The sequence below is a fragment of the Falco cherrug genome, chromosome 3 (assembly GCF_023634085.1).
Source record: "Falco cherrug isolate bFalChe1 chromosome 3, bFalChe1.pri, whole genome shotgun sequence".
NCBI lineage: Eukaryota > Metazoa > Chordata > Aves > Falconiformes > Falconidae > Falco > Falco cherrug.
Window position 1 is genome coordinate 55,628,280 of NC_073699.1, and position 14,591 is coordinate 55,642,870.

Sequence of the window (14,591 nt, forward strand, 5' to 3'; positions counted from 1 at the left end):
CATTTCTCCTGTCTCCAGCCAAGATGCTGATGGTTGCCAGTCTCCCTGGAAAGAACTGCAGCTCTGCAAGCTTCACAGGTCCCAGAAACAGTTAATATCCAGCACAACATTAAGAGATTTGTTCAGACCAAGATTTGTTAAAAATACCTTCAACGTACTTTTAAAATGCAGCGTGAGCCAGAAACGGTGAGCTGGCTCACTGCAGGAACTGAATGGTCTAGCTTTATTTATTTATTTATTGCTTGGGGGGGGGGGGGGGGGGGGGGGAGGATCTCACCAAGGTGAACTCATAGTATATTTAAGAGTTCCTATGCATTGTGCATGGGAAAAAAGTCATCATAAGTTCAACTGAAGGGCCACGACAACTAGCTGTTGCAAAAAACCACCAAAGCTTCGCTACCCTCCACTGCAGATGGAAGTTTCTCTAAGCCATCATTTCATTCAGTCCTTTACACGCAGTGCTCTTATCCACAGTTCTGCCTATAACACACAATTAGACATCCCCATCAGATTTACCAGAAACAGTCCTTTCAAGTATCTAACACAGAGACTGGTTTTCTTACAGTACGTAACCAGCCATTTAGTGTAAAAGAATACCCACTTCCTCATACAGGGAAAGATAAAAATAATTCAGGCTAAAATACAACATCATCCAAGTAATTGCAAGCCGTCTCCATACCTCCAGTCCAGATCCAACATTTGATGAATCCAACGGTCTTTTCTTTCTTGGTCCAATGGCTGCCAAAGCTGTGAGGTTGGCTTCTCTCTGTTGCATTTGTGCTAACTTCAACTGTTGCATCTAATTTAAAAAGATAACACCTACGTTAGTCACGATATACAACATCCTAACAGTCTTGCTGTCTTTATGGCGGCATCAGACAGCTCTGCAGTCCCTACTGAAAAATGTATTTCACAGCATCTTTTCCTGTCTTTCTGGATACTTTTGACAGATTCCCATACTCAGTCACACTTAGAGCCTTGAAACGCTAACGGCCCTATAGATAGCACTGTTTAAGTAACACTTTCTATGGAGACTGTGCTGTGGTATCAAAAGAGCCTTAACAGGAGCCTTGCTGCTGGTTCCTCAGCTTGTAAGCTTTGCCATTTCTGATTAACAGAAAATATTGATCAGAATTGGTTTATGAGGCCAGATTAGTATTTAGAAATTGAAGTCACAGAGTTCTGCAAACTGGGCACATTCTTAATATAAAATCTCAATTCATGACTGCACAAGCAAGACACTCAAGTGTTTTCATGCTGTATTACCCAAACCCAGCGTTCAATACTGCGTTCTGAAACATTTTACTATCCAACTGAACAGGACGCTGTCAGTTCACCAATATTCTTTCTTTACCCAGTACATAACTTGAATGTTCAGGCATATCTGCAGCAAGTTAAGAGATACACTGCACATATTTCTTTTCACTCACCTGCAAAAACTGTTCAACACACAAATCCTTAGAAAAAACCTCTGCCTGGGTTAGATAAAGTTGGGATAGGAGAGAAACCCACAGTCAAGAGAATTTAAAAAAAGTTTTACGTCTGTGTTTTGAGGTACACATTACTTCATTCTGTTCGATGTAACTGCTGCTCTGCCAGCTGCTCTGGAGCTCAACCCATCAAGCTTGCTCCTAACACTTACTAGCTTGGCTTAGCCGCCTTATTAATACAACCACACTGCTTTCAGATCCACCAGCTGTCCAACTTGGAATATAGAAGGAGTAGAGTGTGCTCACTCTCTCTGGAAGCTTTTCTATTTGCTCAGGTCGAGTTTGTCCCTAAACACAAACCTCTGGGTTTGATGTTAACTCTTAGATGATCTGACACGCCACTAGAACAGCTCATTAGCCCATGTGCTCCCCATTCCCAGGACTTAAAAAATTGTTCAGATGGGAATTTTCTGCACGCGTATCTTTAAAGAAAGTACTGCCATGTCATGGTAGCAAAGCATCTAATTTGCCCCCCTTACACTCCCCTCCTCCCACCTGCAAGCACAAAAACAATTAATTGGAATTCTTCATCAAGTCACTACAGATGTTTTTCTAAGTTTGCAATACAGTATGATTTTGCTTGCTTTTCAGTTCTCCGACAGCCTACTTGGAGAAGAGAAATTCAGCTGTTAAGAACTGAGCTTGTAGCACCTACACAGCATTAGTCCACCATTTGCTACTACTTAAATAGAGACAAATCCACAATAAATATATACTGTGGTGTTTTGGGGAGGAGGGATGTTTGGTTGGGTGGAGTTTGGGTGGGGGTTTTTTGCAAGTCTTATTTTATTTCAGATTGGTAGACTCATTCTTTCTTACATTAGTGATGCTGGCAGGTTCCCATCAAGTACTGCAGCAGCTAGGCTACTTAAAGAAAAATAGTGCTTCAGTACCAGATTCCTCAAAAGACATCCTCTCCTGTAAGATTCAAACTATACACACGCTCAAGATTTTTCAGTAGAAATCACAGAATGCAAAACTTTGACATATATATTTTGAGACTACTTGTTTTGGGGGTTTGGTCAGTGGTTTTCCTTTTTTGGAAGGTGAGAGAAATGCCTTAGTTATAAAAACACTATTACAAATCAGCTTTGATCACACTATGTAGGCTTTTGCTTACAGAAATGTAGTAGTACTTCTTCAGTGCTAGATACAATCATTCACATACCACACAACACTGTTCTTGCTTTTTGTGTGCAGTGTAAACATGTATAACCTTATTTATCAGAACTCATTCAGTTCTGAATGGGGTTTTGTTTGTTTTTTCAAAGTACATGGCATTGCTTTCAAGAACATTTTAGAGACTTTAAGGTTTTATGTCCCTTAAACTTGAAAACTACTACTGTTCTGCAATTGTCCCAGGTTACCTCCAGCCAGCCTACTGGCATAAAATGTTTAAGATAAACTTCCTTTTAATCTCAGTCTTAAATACGTATATTTTATATTCAGGAACAAGTTACAACCAATCAGGGATGGGGGAAAATAAGACTAAATCTAAAAAAGTAACTTAAAAAGTTTCTAAGCCTTAGCGTTTCATGTGATGTCTTCATCACTCCCTTGATTAATGACGAGCAATAAAATGCCGAGATTCTTTTGGCAGAGGCAGGTGCTGACTCCTGCCCCAGCTGCCCGGCCATCCCCACTCCCAGGCAGCTATGGAGCATCCCTGCAGAAGTACACCTTCCTGCCAGCAGTGTAGTTTAGTTATCACGGCAGCTGCATGTACACCAGTCTTGTCATGAGAAGCGGCATTACAACATGCCACCCACATGGCATCCCTCTGGGGGCAGATTATATTCCAAAAGGCTCCAGTGGCAAAGAAAACCAGAAGGGGACAGAGGATTTGCTTTACTTAAAGCGAAAAGGACTTTTAAAACCATTAAACTTAAAACAAAAAAGAAAGCAAAAGCCTTTATTAGCTTAATCTTGTACTTCCATCCCTGAGAGTCATCGGAAAACATATCCCCCCTCTCCATCAACACTACAAAACACACACAAACCAGCTTCACCGCAGTTAAACACGTCAAAAACTGGTGGCTGCTGAACATTTGGTCGGTGGCTTGAAGCAGCATTGAAACAAGACCACCACCACCACTCCTCCTTTTCACAGCTGATATTGACAGGCAGCCATGGTAAAGACCGAGGACAACAGGCAGAGCTATGAATTAAATATCAAAGGGGCTTTGGGTTGGCATCAGCATGGGGTGGAGGGGACCGGCTGGGCTGATTGCCTCTTGGTGGACTACCAGAACACTGCTCTGGCTGAGGACTGGGTAGCGCCTGGGCACATCACCATTCACCCCACGCAATTCAAGCTGACAAACCATGCTGTCAGCTCAGACACCCTGCAGGAGTGAGGACACTGCTGCTGGAGGGCAGTGCTGGCAGAAAACCCACCGATACAAAGGACAGGATGACACTTGGTGGATGGTATGAAAAAGAAGTGCTTTCTAGGACCAGAACTGATGCATCTTCGACCAAGCAGTTCCCAAGACTATGACAGAAAGGTTTGTCATTACAATCATCTAATCTCCCCGATACTTTTTCCACCTCGTAACCAGCAAAAGGATTTTTCAAATCAAGCAGAACCTCACCAGGGTTTTGGAGCAAAAGGGGAAAAAGAAAACATAGTCTTGTTGCATTCTAGACATCTTGGGATTTTTCTGAGAACATAATTAAGACAAATGAATTTAAACACTCAATCTCCATAATGGACTCAACAGATCCCCATTAAGCGATATGGGCAGGCATCCAAATTACCCTGCTGAAGCCAGAAAAATCATCTTTTCATCAAGTTTTGTTCCATTAAGAAGTGGAGATTTAACGTCCAAACATTGTGTGAGCAGTTAAAAGCACAGGATAAGGAGAAGACAGGTAGATAACGTCAAGGGATACCCGAGGACACTGGCTGGCTAACTACTGCCAGATTTTCCCGAACAAGATTAGGAAAGAGCAAGAGGCAACTATATTGAGTCAAATCTTTCACAGACAGTTTCGTAGCACACAAGTTAGGGCAGAAAGATCACTGCAGCAAGTGAAAGACAGTAAAAGTAGTATACACACTTTATTAAAATATAACATAGAGAAGTTGCATCTAGTATTGTTGCCCTTCTAGAGGTCAGTTTTATTAATGTTGGTGTCTCTTGACTAAAATAGGATACAAATAGAAAACATCATATCCAGACATACGTGTCTTGAAAACAGATGATTTTTTTCTCTTGAAGACAGGACCGTGTAATGGCAATTCAAGAGGAGCAGAGGGAACCTGCTCCAAACATTGGACCTAGAAACTTGCCAGTTTCCCCTCACCCCAACCTTCTTCATCTGCTGAAAGATGCTGCTGTTCCACCATGACACAGGAGTCCAACACATGTTCTGTTCAAAATCCATTCCTCAAGAAGGGCACTGAGAGGGGACAGTCTCCAGGCAAGAGGCAAATGAACATTCATGCTCCTTCTCCCCCTTTCCAATTTTTACATATACTAAGAATCACAGTACAAAGAGTTCTAAAAACCTGTGCATAAAGATCAAATTGCTATGAAAACGTCTCAGAACTTGTAAAATAGTCTTTGTTGCTGCTGGCCTTTTTAATAATAAAAATAGGGTTTAAAGTCTGGTCTTGCAGCAAGCAGGAATCTCTAGGGTGACACAATAACCATTTTAGTTAATCTGACCTGCAGCACAAATCAAGAAGTAAGGTATGTTTTAAAGTCCTCCCTTATAGAGAAATGGCATTTGCAGCATGGCTGTAATCACACAAAATGAAAGGTTTTAAAATTGACCTCTCTGTTCTTCACTCAATCCTCTACTGAGAAAAGTATTTCTTTTCCTGCTCACAGAAATTCTCTCTCACTTACGTCTCACACTCCCCATTTCAGAAAATACGAAAAATCTATTTTACTGCTACACCAACGACATTTTTGTGGCAATTCAATATTAAAAATTAAATTTCAAATTGCATAAGACGACAAGAAGTACTTCAGCTACGAGACGATGAGACTTTTTTTTTTAAAGCAATACTGCAAGCTGGTTTTAAACTCTTTCGGTTATGCAGTACGTGGTAGGTGGTTGTCTGCATTATCAGACCTCTGATAAGTTATGCAAATCTCACAAGATTTTCACTAAACAGGAAAAATCCCTTGAATGCAACCCAAGAAAATGTATACAGCAGCAGGTGGCTGCATTATTGAAGGGGGGAAAGGAGAGCTACCTAGCAGAATACATGCTCACATTGGAAAAGGAGTTAATGAAAGCCCTCGTGTCTGGTCACAAAGTACCCAGAGCAGAACAGGATTCATGTATTTGTTATAAGCCTTCATAGAAGACAAAGCACATGAAACCTTTACTCTCTAGATCCTCAAGAATACTTTTACCAGGGAAGGTTTTTCTGAAGGTAGAGATGAGAAATTAAACATCTATATTAGCCAGGGCTCACAGAGCTGTAACAGGGCTGAGGTTAAAGAAAAGCCAAACAGGTGGCACTTATCCAGCACGATGCTGGCAGATGACACACACCCCAATAAATTCATACCGCTGTATATTGAAGCTCCTGCAGAAGTGGGAAAAGTATATACACAAATACACATAACAAAGCATATGCACAAATAAAGAGAGACTTCTTTTCTCTGCTTCTCAGTTTTAAGTGCTAGGAACTTATGTTTAGAACCCACCCCCCCACCCCACCCCCCCAAAAAAAAGTGTCTTGACAATGCAGTAACAAATAAATACAAGATGTAAATGAGCTCAGAAGAAATGCTGGTAAGATAGACGGGGAAGCTAAACACCACAGTTCTGGACTTGGTTATAATTAATATAAAGGAAAGACTAAAAAGTGTATGTCCAAGATATTGGGCTTAATATCAAGCAAAAGGTGGGGATGTCTCCACATATGACATTGTAGGCTGATAAGAGTATGGGGCAGATTAAATAAATATTTAAAGTAACAGGAGAATGGGCAGGATAGGAAACCAGGGAAGGCTGAAGACAAGTTAATGTATGCCTAAGGGTTACGTGTGCTATCCAGCAATAAGTACATCAGGAGTAATAAAAGCACTAAAAGTAGATGAACAAGAATTTGTATAAGACTTGTGGGGGAAAAAGCAAAGCATACAGGCATTCAAAAGAAGTCCCTGATTCTTTCAGCTTCCACAATACAGAAATTAAACAATAAATTAATAAATATTAAAATTCAAAGTAAGTCAAAGCAACTCTGGCAAGTTAACAACGTTTATTTTTTTTTTCTAGCTTGCATCAGTGAAAAAGGAACCTGAACATCTACATGGGCCTTTACTATTACTCTTTACTGTCTATTTTTAAAGAACAAAATATTGAGGTACCTTTTAAGTAGGGTCACTAACCCCACTGAACTGACTTTTCTCTCCTTTTTCTATCCATTTTTTTTTCTGACCTGCTTTTTCAAAGTTTCACTGGGTTTCATTGTGTCTTCCATTTAGGGCTTTGAAAGTTTTCTACTCTGTCGCTTCTCCCTTCATTGTCTTTGGAAGAAAGCACTCCATTTTTTTTTCACGTTCCCTTTAAGCATTTTAAAGAACTTGTGACGAAAATGAAAAATAAACCTTAAAAATCTGTTTTCAATCCCAAGCTTCTTGCACTGGTTGTCATAAAGCTCAATGAGCATTACTGCCTCCAGCCTCTACCTTTCCTACACAAAATTTTCTGCCCTACAGGTTGAACGCAGCTGAATAGCAGACTTCTCATATGGGGGACGTTCTCTGAGGAAAACTGACATTTGAAGGCTGCATATTTAAACATTTACCATCCTCTCCTCTTGCCTATAATGCAATTTCTCTTCTTGCAATTGCTTCCTTTCAAACTGTTTTAATTAGCCATACAATTAGTTTCCACTGACTTTTCCCTCTGTTGTAATTTAGATTTAACAGCAGAAAAGCAGAACAGTATGTGCTGGTTTGATATGCAGCCCTAACTTAGAGCAGAGATGTATGCAATACTGTAGACTTCTTTCAGGTTAATATTCCACATACGTGCTTCAGTGGCAGAACAGGCATGACTGTGGCTGTGTCCCCCATGACCAGGTGCCTTGTCTGACTCGAACGAAAGGGTGCAATAAGACATTCTGGAGAACAACAGAAAATTCTTCCATGATAGCCATGAAATACTATATCCATAGGAAAATCAGTTGATATCTGACATTCCTAATATATGAATAATTAACTCTCCACAAGAATTCAAGGGAAAAAAAAAAAATCGAAGGTGCAGTGATTTCCTGACTCCTTGTTTTTCCTGTTCTTGTTAAGAATTTCCCAGGCGTGGCATATATTGCTTTTTATCAGTTTTTTTTGTTTCATTTAACAATTACTGATGCATTTCTGTGTATTCTAGAACACCTGGAGCATGCTTTCCCCTGTGCAGTCCCATCAGCTTGCTTTAGTTGGAGGACCAGGGAAGTTCCTGGGTTCTAACAACCAGCATCAAGCTCTTTATGTGTTTTCAGACACTGCCTAGGCTATTTTTGTTGCAAGGCCAAGGAAAAGGCTACAGCACACCATAAAAAAGCAATATATTCTGTAGTTTTTGTTTCAGATGCTGTTACTTGTGAGCAGACCACTCAGTGACCATCAATATACCTGCACTATCACAATGGGACAGCAGTGTCCAGCCCTTGCAAGACATCACTTTAAACTCAATTACAGTTCTTCCAAACTCGTGATATTTCAAGTGATTTTCAGCTGCTGTAACACTGCATATTCATTTACTCACTCTTGGGGGCCTCAAAGCTAGAGAACATTTAAGACTTACCTTCCAGTTGCAGGTCTCTCAATCTCATTGTGTGGTCCACCCAACACTTGTTCTTGGCACAGAACTCTCTGGCTCTCCATTACTATCTTTTTGTTGTGCTTTTAATCCTAAAATTTCCTCTATCAGCAATTTTTTAACCCAAGGTCACACTTTCAGCTGTTTATATGTCCACTATAGTCTCTCAGAGAAACTTAGAAAAGGCTATTTGAAAAGTCATGAACAGGCTTTAAGGAGTTTGAGGTGGGGCTTTTGTTTTTCACTAGATAAAGACAGTTGCTATCATCTTCCAGCCAGCTGGTTTTAGGATATCTGACAGAGTATCTCAGCTGGTCTTTCCTTACGCTCCTTCAAAACACCAACATGAATGCCACATAAACAGGGCTTTGGTTTAGTTTTTAGTCTGCTAGATAATCAAACACTTTACAGGACTTCCATCCCTGACTTTCTGCGAGACTTGTAACAGACCAAATCTCTGATGATAGGTAGGGCCACGCTGCAGGTAACAAAATTTATGTCTGTTCAATAATCATGCCTTTTTTATTTCCGCCCCCCCCCCAAAAAACATGCAGAAGCAGGTAGGAAACACTATGGAACAAGGAAGATAATATAAATCAGATAATTAAGCAGAGGCTCTCAGGATGTCACTGAAGGCTCATAAAAAGCCAACTGACTGTGATGAGATCTTACTTTGCTTGCAGCATCTTGTTTGCTTTTTTTTCAGAGGTTATGGTTAACCAGGGACCTCCCTTTTTCCCTGCCACAACAGTGGTCTTAAAGAATTTGAACCATTAGGTCCAGAAGTATAGATATAGAAACAGCACAAGAGGTATGGGGGGGAAAAGGAAACAGTTTGAAGATTTGAGTTGGAGACAGTAGGGAGAACAGCAAAGAATCAGGTTACAGTTACTTGTTAACTGAGAATGTGAGAGGAAATAAGGTAAAGAGAGTTAGGCTGGACACATGAAACAGAAGGAAAAAAAAAAGATTATCGTTGAAAAAAAGATACTAGAGAACAACTAAATTCCCGTCTCTAACACCTAGGAACTCACTGGAATCACGCAGGCTTTTTGTTCAATATTTTTGATAGGGTTTATCTCTACAAAAAAACCTTGGGTTTGCTATTTTCCTCCTAGTCAGTTGATACTAAAGGAATTGAATTTTCTCAGCATCTCATCTACTGCCATCTCTTAACATCTGTGTCAAAATTGTAACAGTAAAATGCAAAAGTGCATAAAGCAGGCAGGAACTAGGGACCAGGATGACCTGTGCAGTCCTAAGTGAACAAAGCTGCTAGAAAGAGCAAGGAATGAGGCAGGCAAGACTGCTGTCCATCAGGTGCTTGCTCCACACGCTCCCTCCCTGAGTTCAAGATGCAGCTGCTCATCTTTATAAACTGATAGATGCTGCAAGGTGCCACAAAGTAACAGCAGCAATGAAGGTGGTTCCTACGGAATAAGCAAAGATGCTACCAGTATGGTATCTGTTCACCTGCTCAACCCCAAGCTGCAATCTTGCACACATACAATCTGAAAGGTTTGCCCAGCCTCAACCTTAAGTTTCCTGAAGCCACAGTACAAGCATACTCACTTTTGAAGATGAGAAACAGAACTACAAAAGATCAAGGTTTCTATTTAAATTTACAGTACACGCTGTTTAATACTGACATTTTTACAGGTCTTCTGGAACGCACTGTTCATATGGCAGGCTTGCGCATTTGACAGTATGCTACACCTACTCAATTTTAACTAAGCTCATTTCAGAAAAGGGATGAAGCCAGAGATAAACTATAAATACAGCTACAAGAATTGCATCAACTGAACATTTCCTTTGTAACTGTAAGTATAGTTCAAAGTAGAAGAGGAAATAGCAGAAAGCACCTAACAAACAGTTATGGTTTAAAAGTACAAGCATCAGGAACAATGCGAGGACTGCATCCTCACAGCTTGAAGAGGCAGATAAGGCTGAATGAAAAGCAGGGGGTAATTTACCCAGACTTCAGGAATGCCATTGCAGAAACAGCTGGCCCATGAGGTGAGCAAGGACAAAATTCTGAGTGCACAAAGGAGCAGCTTGGGGCAAGCCTTGCAGCTGTCTCAGAAGGAATGTGCACGTTCCATAGGTATGAAAATCTGCTGAAACAGGTGAATGAGGGAAGTAAATAGCCTTAACTCATAGCAAGCTAAATAGACTAAGAATATAGGAAAGTAAATGACTTGGTATAGGGGAAGTTTGAGGCAATAGGTCATGCAAAAAGGGATGAAAAGGTCACAGCAATTATGTATAGTCTTTTGGATAAAAGAATCCACTGCCTGAGTCTCTGGATGTACTTCCAGCAATGTTAAGATGTTGCCTCCAGCTGCTGGATGACAGCACATCCTGGATTTGTAAGTATCCATTGTTAAGATGTACACCCTGCATTTTGGGACACTTTGCTTTAGAACATGCTCCATTGCCATTACCACACCCCCTCTCCTCTCTCCCCAGGGTCACCAAAACATAAAAAACAGCTTTGAGGAAGGCAGGCTCACATTCATTCCTAAAGAACTATAAGCAGACGATCAGATCAGGCTTTCCAGTGGATACTCAACCAGAATGGCCTTGAAAGGATCTGATTTCAGCTGACAGAGGTATCCAAGTTTCTAAGTTTTCTTAGGAGCAGCCTATAATCACATGACAAGACATACAGACAATGGTGAGCCATTTCAGGCTTTCATCCCAGTATACACTGTGCTTCTGCATTACCAGTTTCAGCTTTGGAATATTTGATCATTTTTGTTTTGCTCTTATTCCAGCTCTACTGATGTTTGCAGGTTTTTTTTTTTAATGCAAGTGTGTGCTGACCATTTATCTCCAAACTGTCAATGAAGCACCAAACTGACCAACTGCATTTGGGCTCAATCCCACTCAATCTGGAGATGTGCCAGGGGTGCTTTCTTATCTGTGAGACCAAGAGGTGGGTTTCCCATGCAGCATGGGAAGCCTGGAGAAGTTCTGGCTGCCTCATTCTGAGGAGAATGAGCAGCAGGACAGAGGGCAAGGCAGTACCAATGCAACGATCTGTGTTGTCCCAACAGGCACATTTGCCTCCTCCTCTTTTGGTGAAGCAGTTGGAAACCGTCACTCTGGGAGCAGCACAGCATGGAGAAATATGCAGGACAAGTGCAACGAAGTCTGTGTTAGTGTGGCACAAGGTAAGATGGACTGAACGAAGTGAACTCAACCACTTAGTACAACAACAAGCACTAAACATAGACGCCTTCTCTGCTCTGTTGGCTCCTTTTTTGTACACCTATATGCCACTTTTAAAGAGATCTCATTAACAATACCAACCAATCTAAAAAAAGACCCAAAACACATACCTGATTTCTTTCTGTTCTAAATAGTCAAGTCATGGAATATTTTCCAAGATCCTACACATTATTGTACAGAGGAAAAGAGAAAAGAACCTGCATAAATGAATTGCTTTGCAGTGTTTTATTAAAAGAAAGAACCTCTAGAAACAACCAGATGATGCAGAGGTAAAGCCACCTACAAAACAAGACAAATTAGCCTCACCCACTGGTTGTTGATCCTAGTGGCACTACAGGCAAACTGGGAAGGGCTTCAGGGCAACTTTGTACTCATAGATTGTGAGCATGAAGAAAGAGTTATAAGCAGAAAGAAAGAATTAAAAGATATGATAGTAAAGCAAGTTCCTTCTCGCTCCTCTTATTTTACAAATTTCTTCTACTATGGTGCAAATCCAGAGCATTGATTCTAATACTATTTTACTGGATTTCCATTTGTTTTGCCTGGGCTCCTACATTAATCCAAACAATAAGGGCCTTTAAAGCATTCATAAATAACCTGCTGCTGCTGCTGCTGCTGGCACCTAGGAGCCAAGTGCAGCAATGTTAAGCAACAACAAATTTCATAGTTCAAGAGGCACAGTTAAGGAAAAAGGTTGCTCAGAAAATCACTCTCATTTAGCACAAAGATCCTTAAAAATTGCATGAAATCAGTCAAGTAACTATAGAAACCAATTTCTTCAGCTCTGTATCACACGTCTCACACCTCAATTGTCTTTATTATCGTCTGCTGTCAGATCCTTAATCAGAAATGTGAACAGGCTTGATGATTTATTCAGCAGGGAAAAGAATCTGTAGGTCAAGTGAAAAATTTCACACACACATACACACGCACACACGTCTTCAACCTTAGGTACTTTCATTTCATTCTGTTCCCAGTAGCTCTGGGGGCAACTCCAGTGAGATCCAATATTAAGGCTCAATTAAAATAAGCTCCAATTAGTGGAGCTTTTTTCTCTCAGGCTAGAAAAGTCAGGAAATGGATATTGGGAAATGTAAAAAGTCAGCTACTGAGAGGAGGCTGCAGACATAAATGAACTTATTTGTTGATTTCTACAGTTGCTATGCAGAGGCCTCTGGGAGTAAAAGCTTAACCAGTCTAAGCTATAAACTAAAACCCCTGCAGCTAAACATGAACTGTGTGAAACAAGGGCTCCATTCCAGAACAGAAAACTGCTGGGCCCAGAAAATTAAAAGCCAGAGGCGTTTTCCATTTAAAACTAAATCCCAGTACCGCCTCCCAGCCAAAGAATTATAAGCAGTATCAGATTTACAAAACGAACAATTACCCTGGAAAAATGTAGCCTATTGTACAGTCCCAGATGCTAAATCTCAAAGTTTCTTTTTTTTTTTTCTTCCCTTTTTTCTAATCCCACATTACATTCCTACCAAGTGTACTGCTGCAGTTTACAAAGGACCATTTCTAGACAGGACTGAAACTACAAAAATAAAATGTTAAAAAAGAGCTCATAATTCATTGACCTCATTTGAAGCACTGCCCTTGCCTGTGGCAGTTCCTGTCCTTCCCCAAGGCCTCTGCAAATGGTATGCAGCAGCAAAATAAACCCTGACCTAATTGCCAGGACAGGGCTGCCAACCTTCTCTCAACACACAAAGGCAAGCATGGTAACTGGAAAGTCCTACCTCTTTCGCTTTCTGCTTTAACCGCAGTTGCTCTGGATCTTCTTTATTGGAACGGCTCTACCAAAGGAAGAGGAAAAAGATTGAATAGCAATTACTGGCATCTAAACACCATCTTATCCGTTAAATATTTAATAAATGACAATTTTCTCTGGTGATTGAAAGATTTAGCTGCAGGGGTGAATGCCTCAATCCAGACTGGCTTCCCTCCCCCTCCATGCACATACGCACACCCCCCTCTTCATCTGGGCCGGCTGCCTCTGCTCTAGCCCGAAGCAAGATTAAGCTGAAAATGATGCTAACACTGTCAGTCAGGTCCAGTCTAGGCATGATGTTGTTCATGTCAGCAGCAGACACTTAAAAAGGACAGGAGGTATAGGGAGGAAAGGGAGTCATACTCGCAAGTACAACATGATTCTTTCAACTCTAGATTAGGCTTCCACCCAAGGGGCTCCAGAATTCAGCTTGAAACAAAACCAAAAAGAACGAACAAACAGAAGATTATCAAGTCACATCTGATGGAGCAACAACATCTGCTGATTTCCCCCCTGTTCTTGAGGGGAGGAAAGGGGGAAGAAGGGTACTTATTCTGTACTAGCAGTGGCTTCATCAGGCATTCGTGGACGCTAGAGTACCAGCTCCAAGGCTGGCCCCTCTGACCCTGACTACAGAAAACAAATATGCCTGGCATGCCAGTGGATCTCACCAGGCTCCAGCTTGAACTAGCATAGCGAACCCATATTTTCAAACACTGCCATACACAGATATGGAGAAAAACATACCAATTTCAGAACCAGGAAGGACATTTATGGCTATGTGAATACTTCTTTTATTTCATTTTGACCAGAAGTCAAAAGACTATTTCACCCTACCACACATTTGAAAGAACTCTTATGATTTTTTTTCAAGAATGCAAAAAGCTAAAATCCTTTTTTGTATAGCCTGAGCTGTCCTAAACATTATAGATTTCCAGTTAAGGGTTAATGGTTATTACATTTAAAGCATAAATTGGAGAAACCTGAAGATGCTTCACCAGTCTAAAGGACACCGCTACTTCCTTGCAAAGCAACAAGTGAAGTTCTTACCTTGGCTGCTCGAAGCAACATTTCACGTTCCTCTTCATCTTTTCTCTGCTTTTCTAGGTGATCAAGCTTTTCAAGAAATCTCAGCTGTGCTCTGGTGTCACTAGATACGATGTACCTATCACTCCCCTAGAAAGAGAAGTTTCTTACAGATAACCAGGCTTTTGTATACACTACTAAAGCTAAGAAACCCAATGGGAACAATCTGAAAAAAGCACCACTTTTTTTCAAAGCTGAAAAGTGTAGGCTGTTTT

General features: G+C 40.8%; 1 protein-coding gene across 2 annotated transcripts in view; it reads right to left on the bottom strand.

The window, feature by feature from the left end:
• Positions 1 to 14,591, bottom strand: part of TAF4B (TATA-box binding protein associated factor 4b) — a 75,079-nt gene that overhangs the window by 12,880 nt on the left and 47,608 nt on the right. For both annotated transcript variants that reach the window (XM_055705770.1, XM_055705769.1), the window contains exons 12-14: positions 14,341 to 14,466; positions 13,259 to 13,315; positions 680 to 799 (exon numbers count right to left, since the gene is read on the bottom strand). In XM_055705770.1, the coding sequence (XP_055561745.1) occupies positions 680 to 799; positions 13,259 to 13,315; positions 14,341 to 14,466 (303 nt within the window). The remainder of the gene's footprint in view (positions 1 to 679; positions 800 to 13,258; positions 13,316 to 14,340; positions 14,467 to 14,591) is intronic.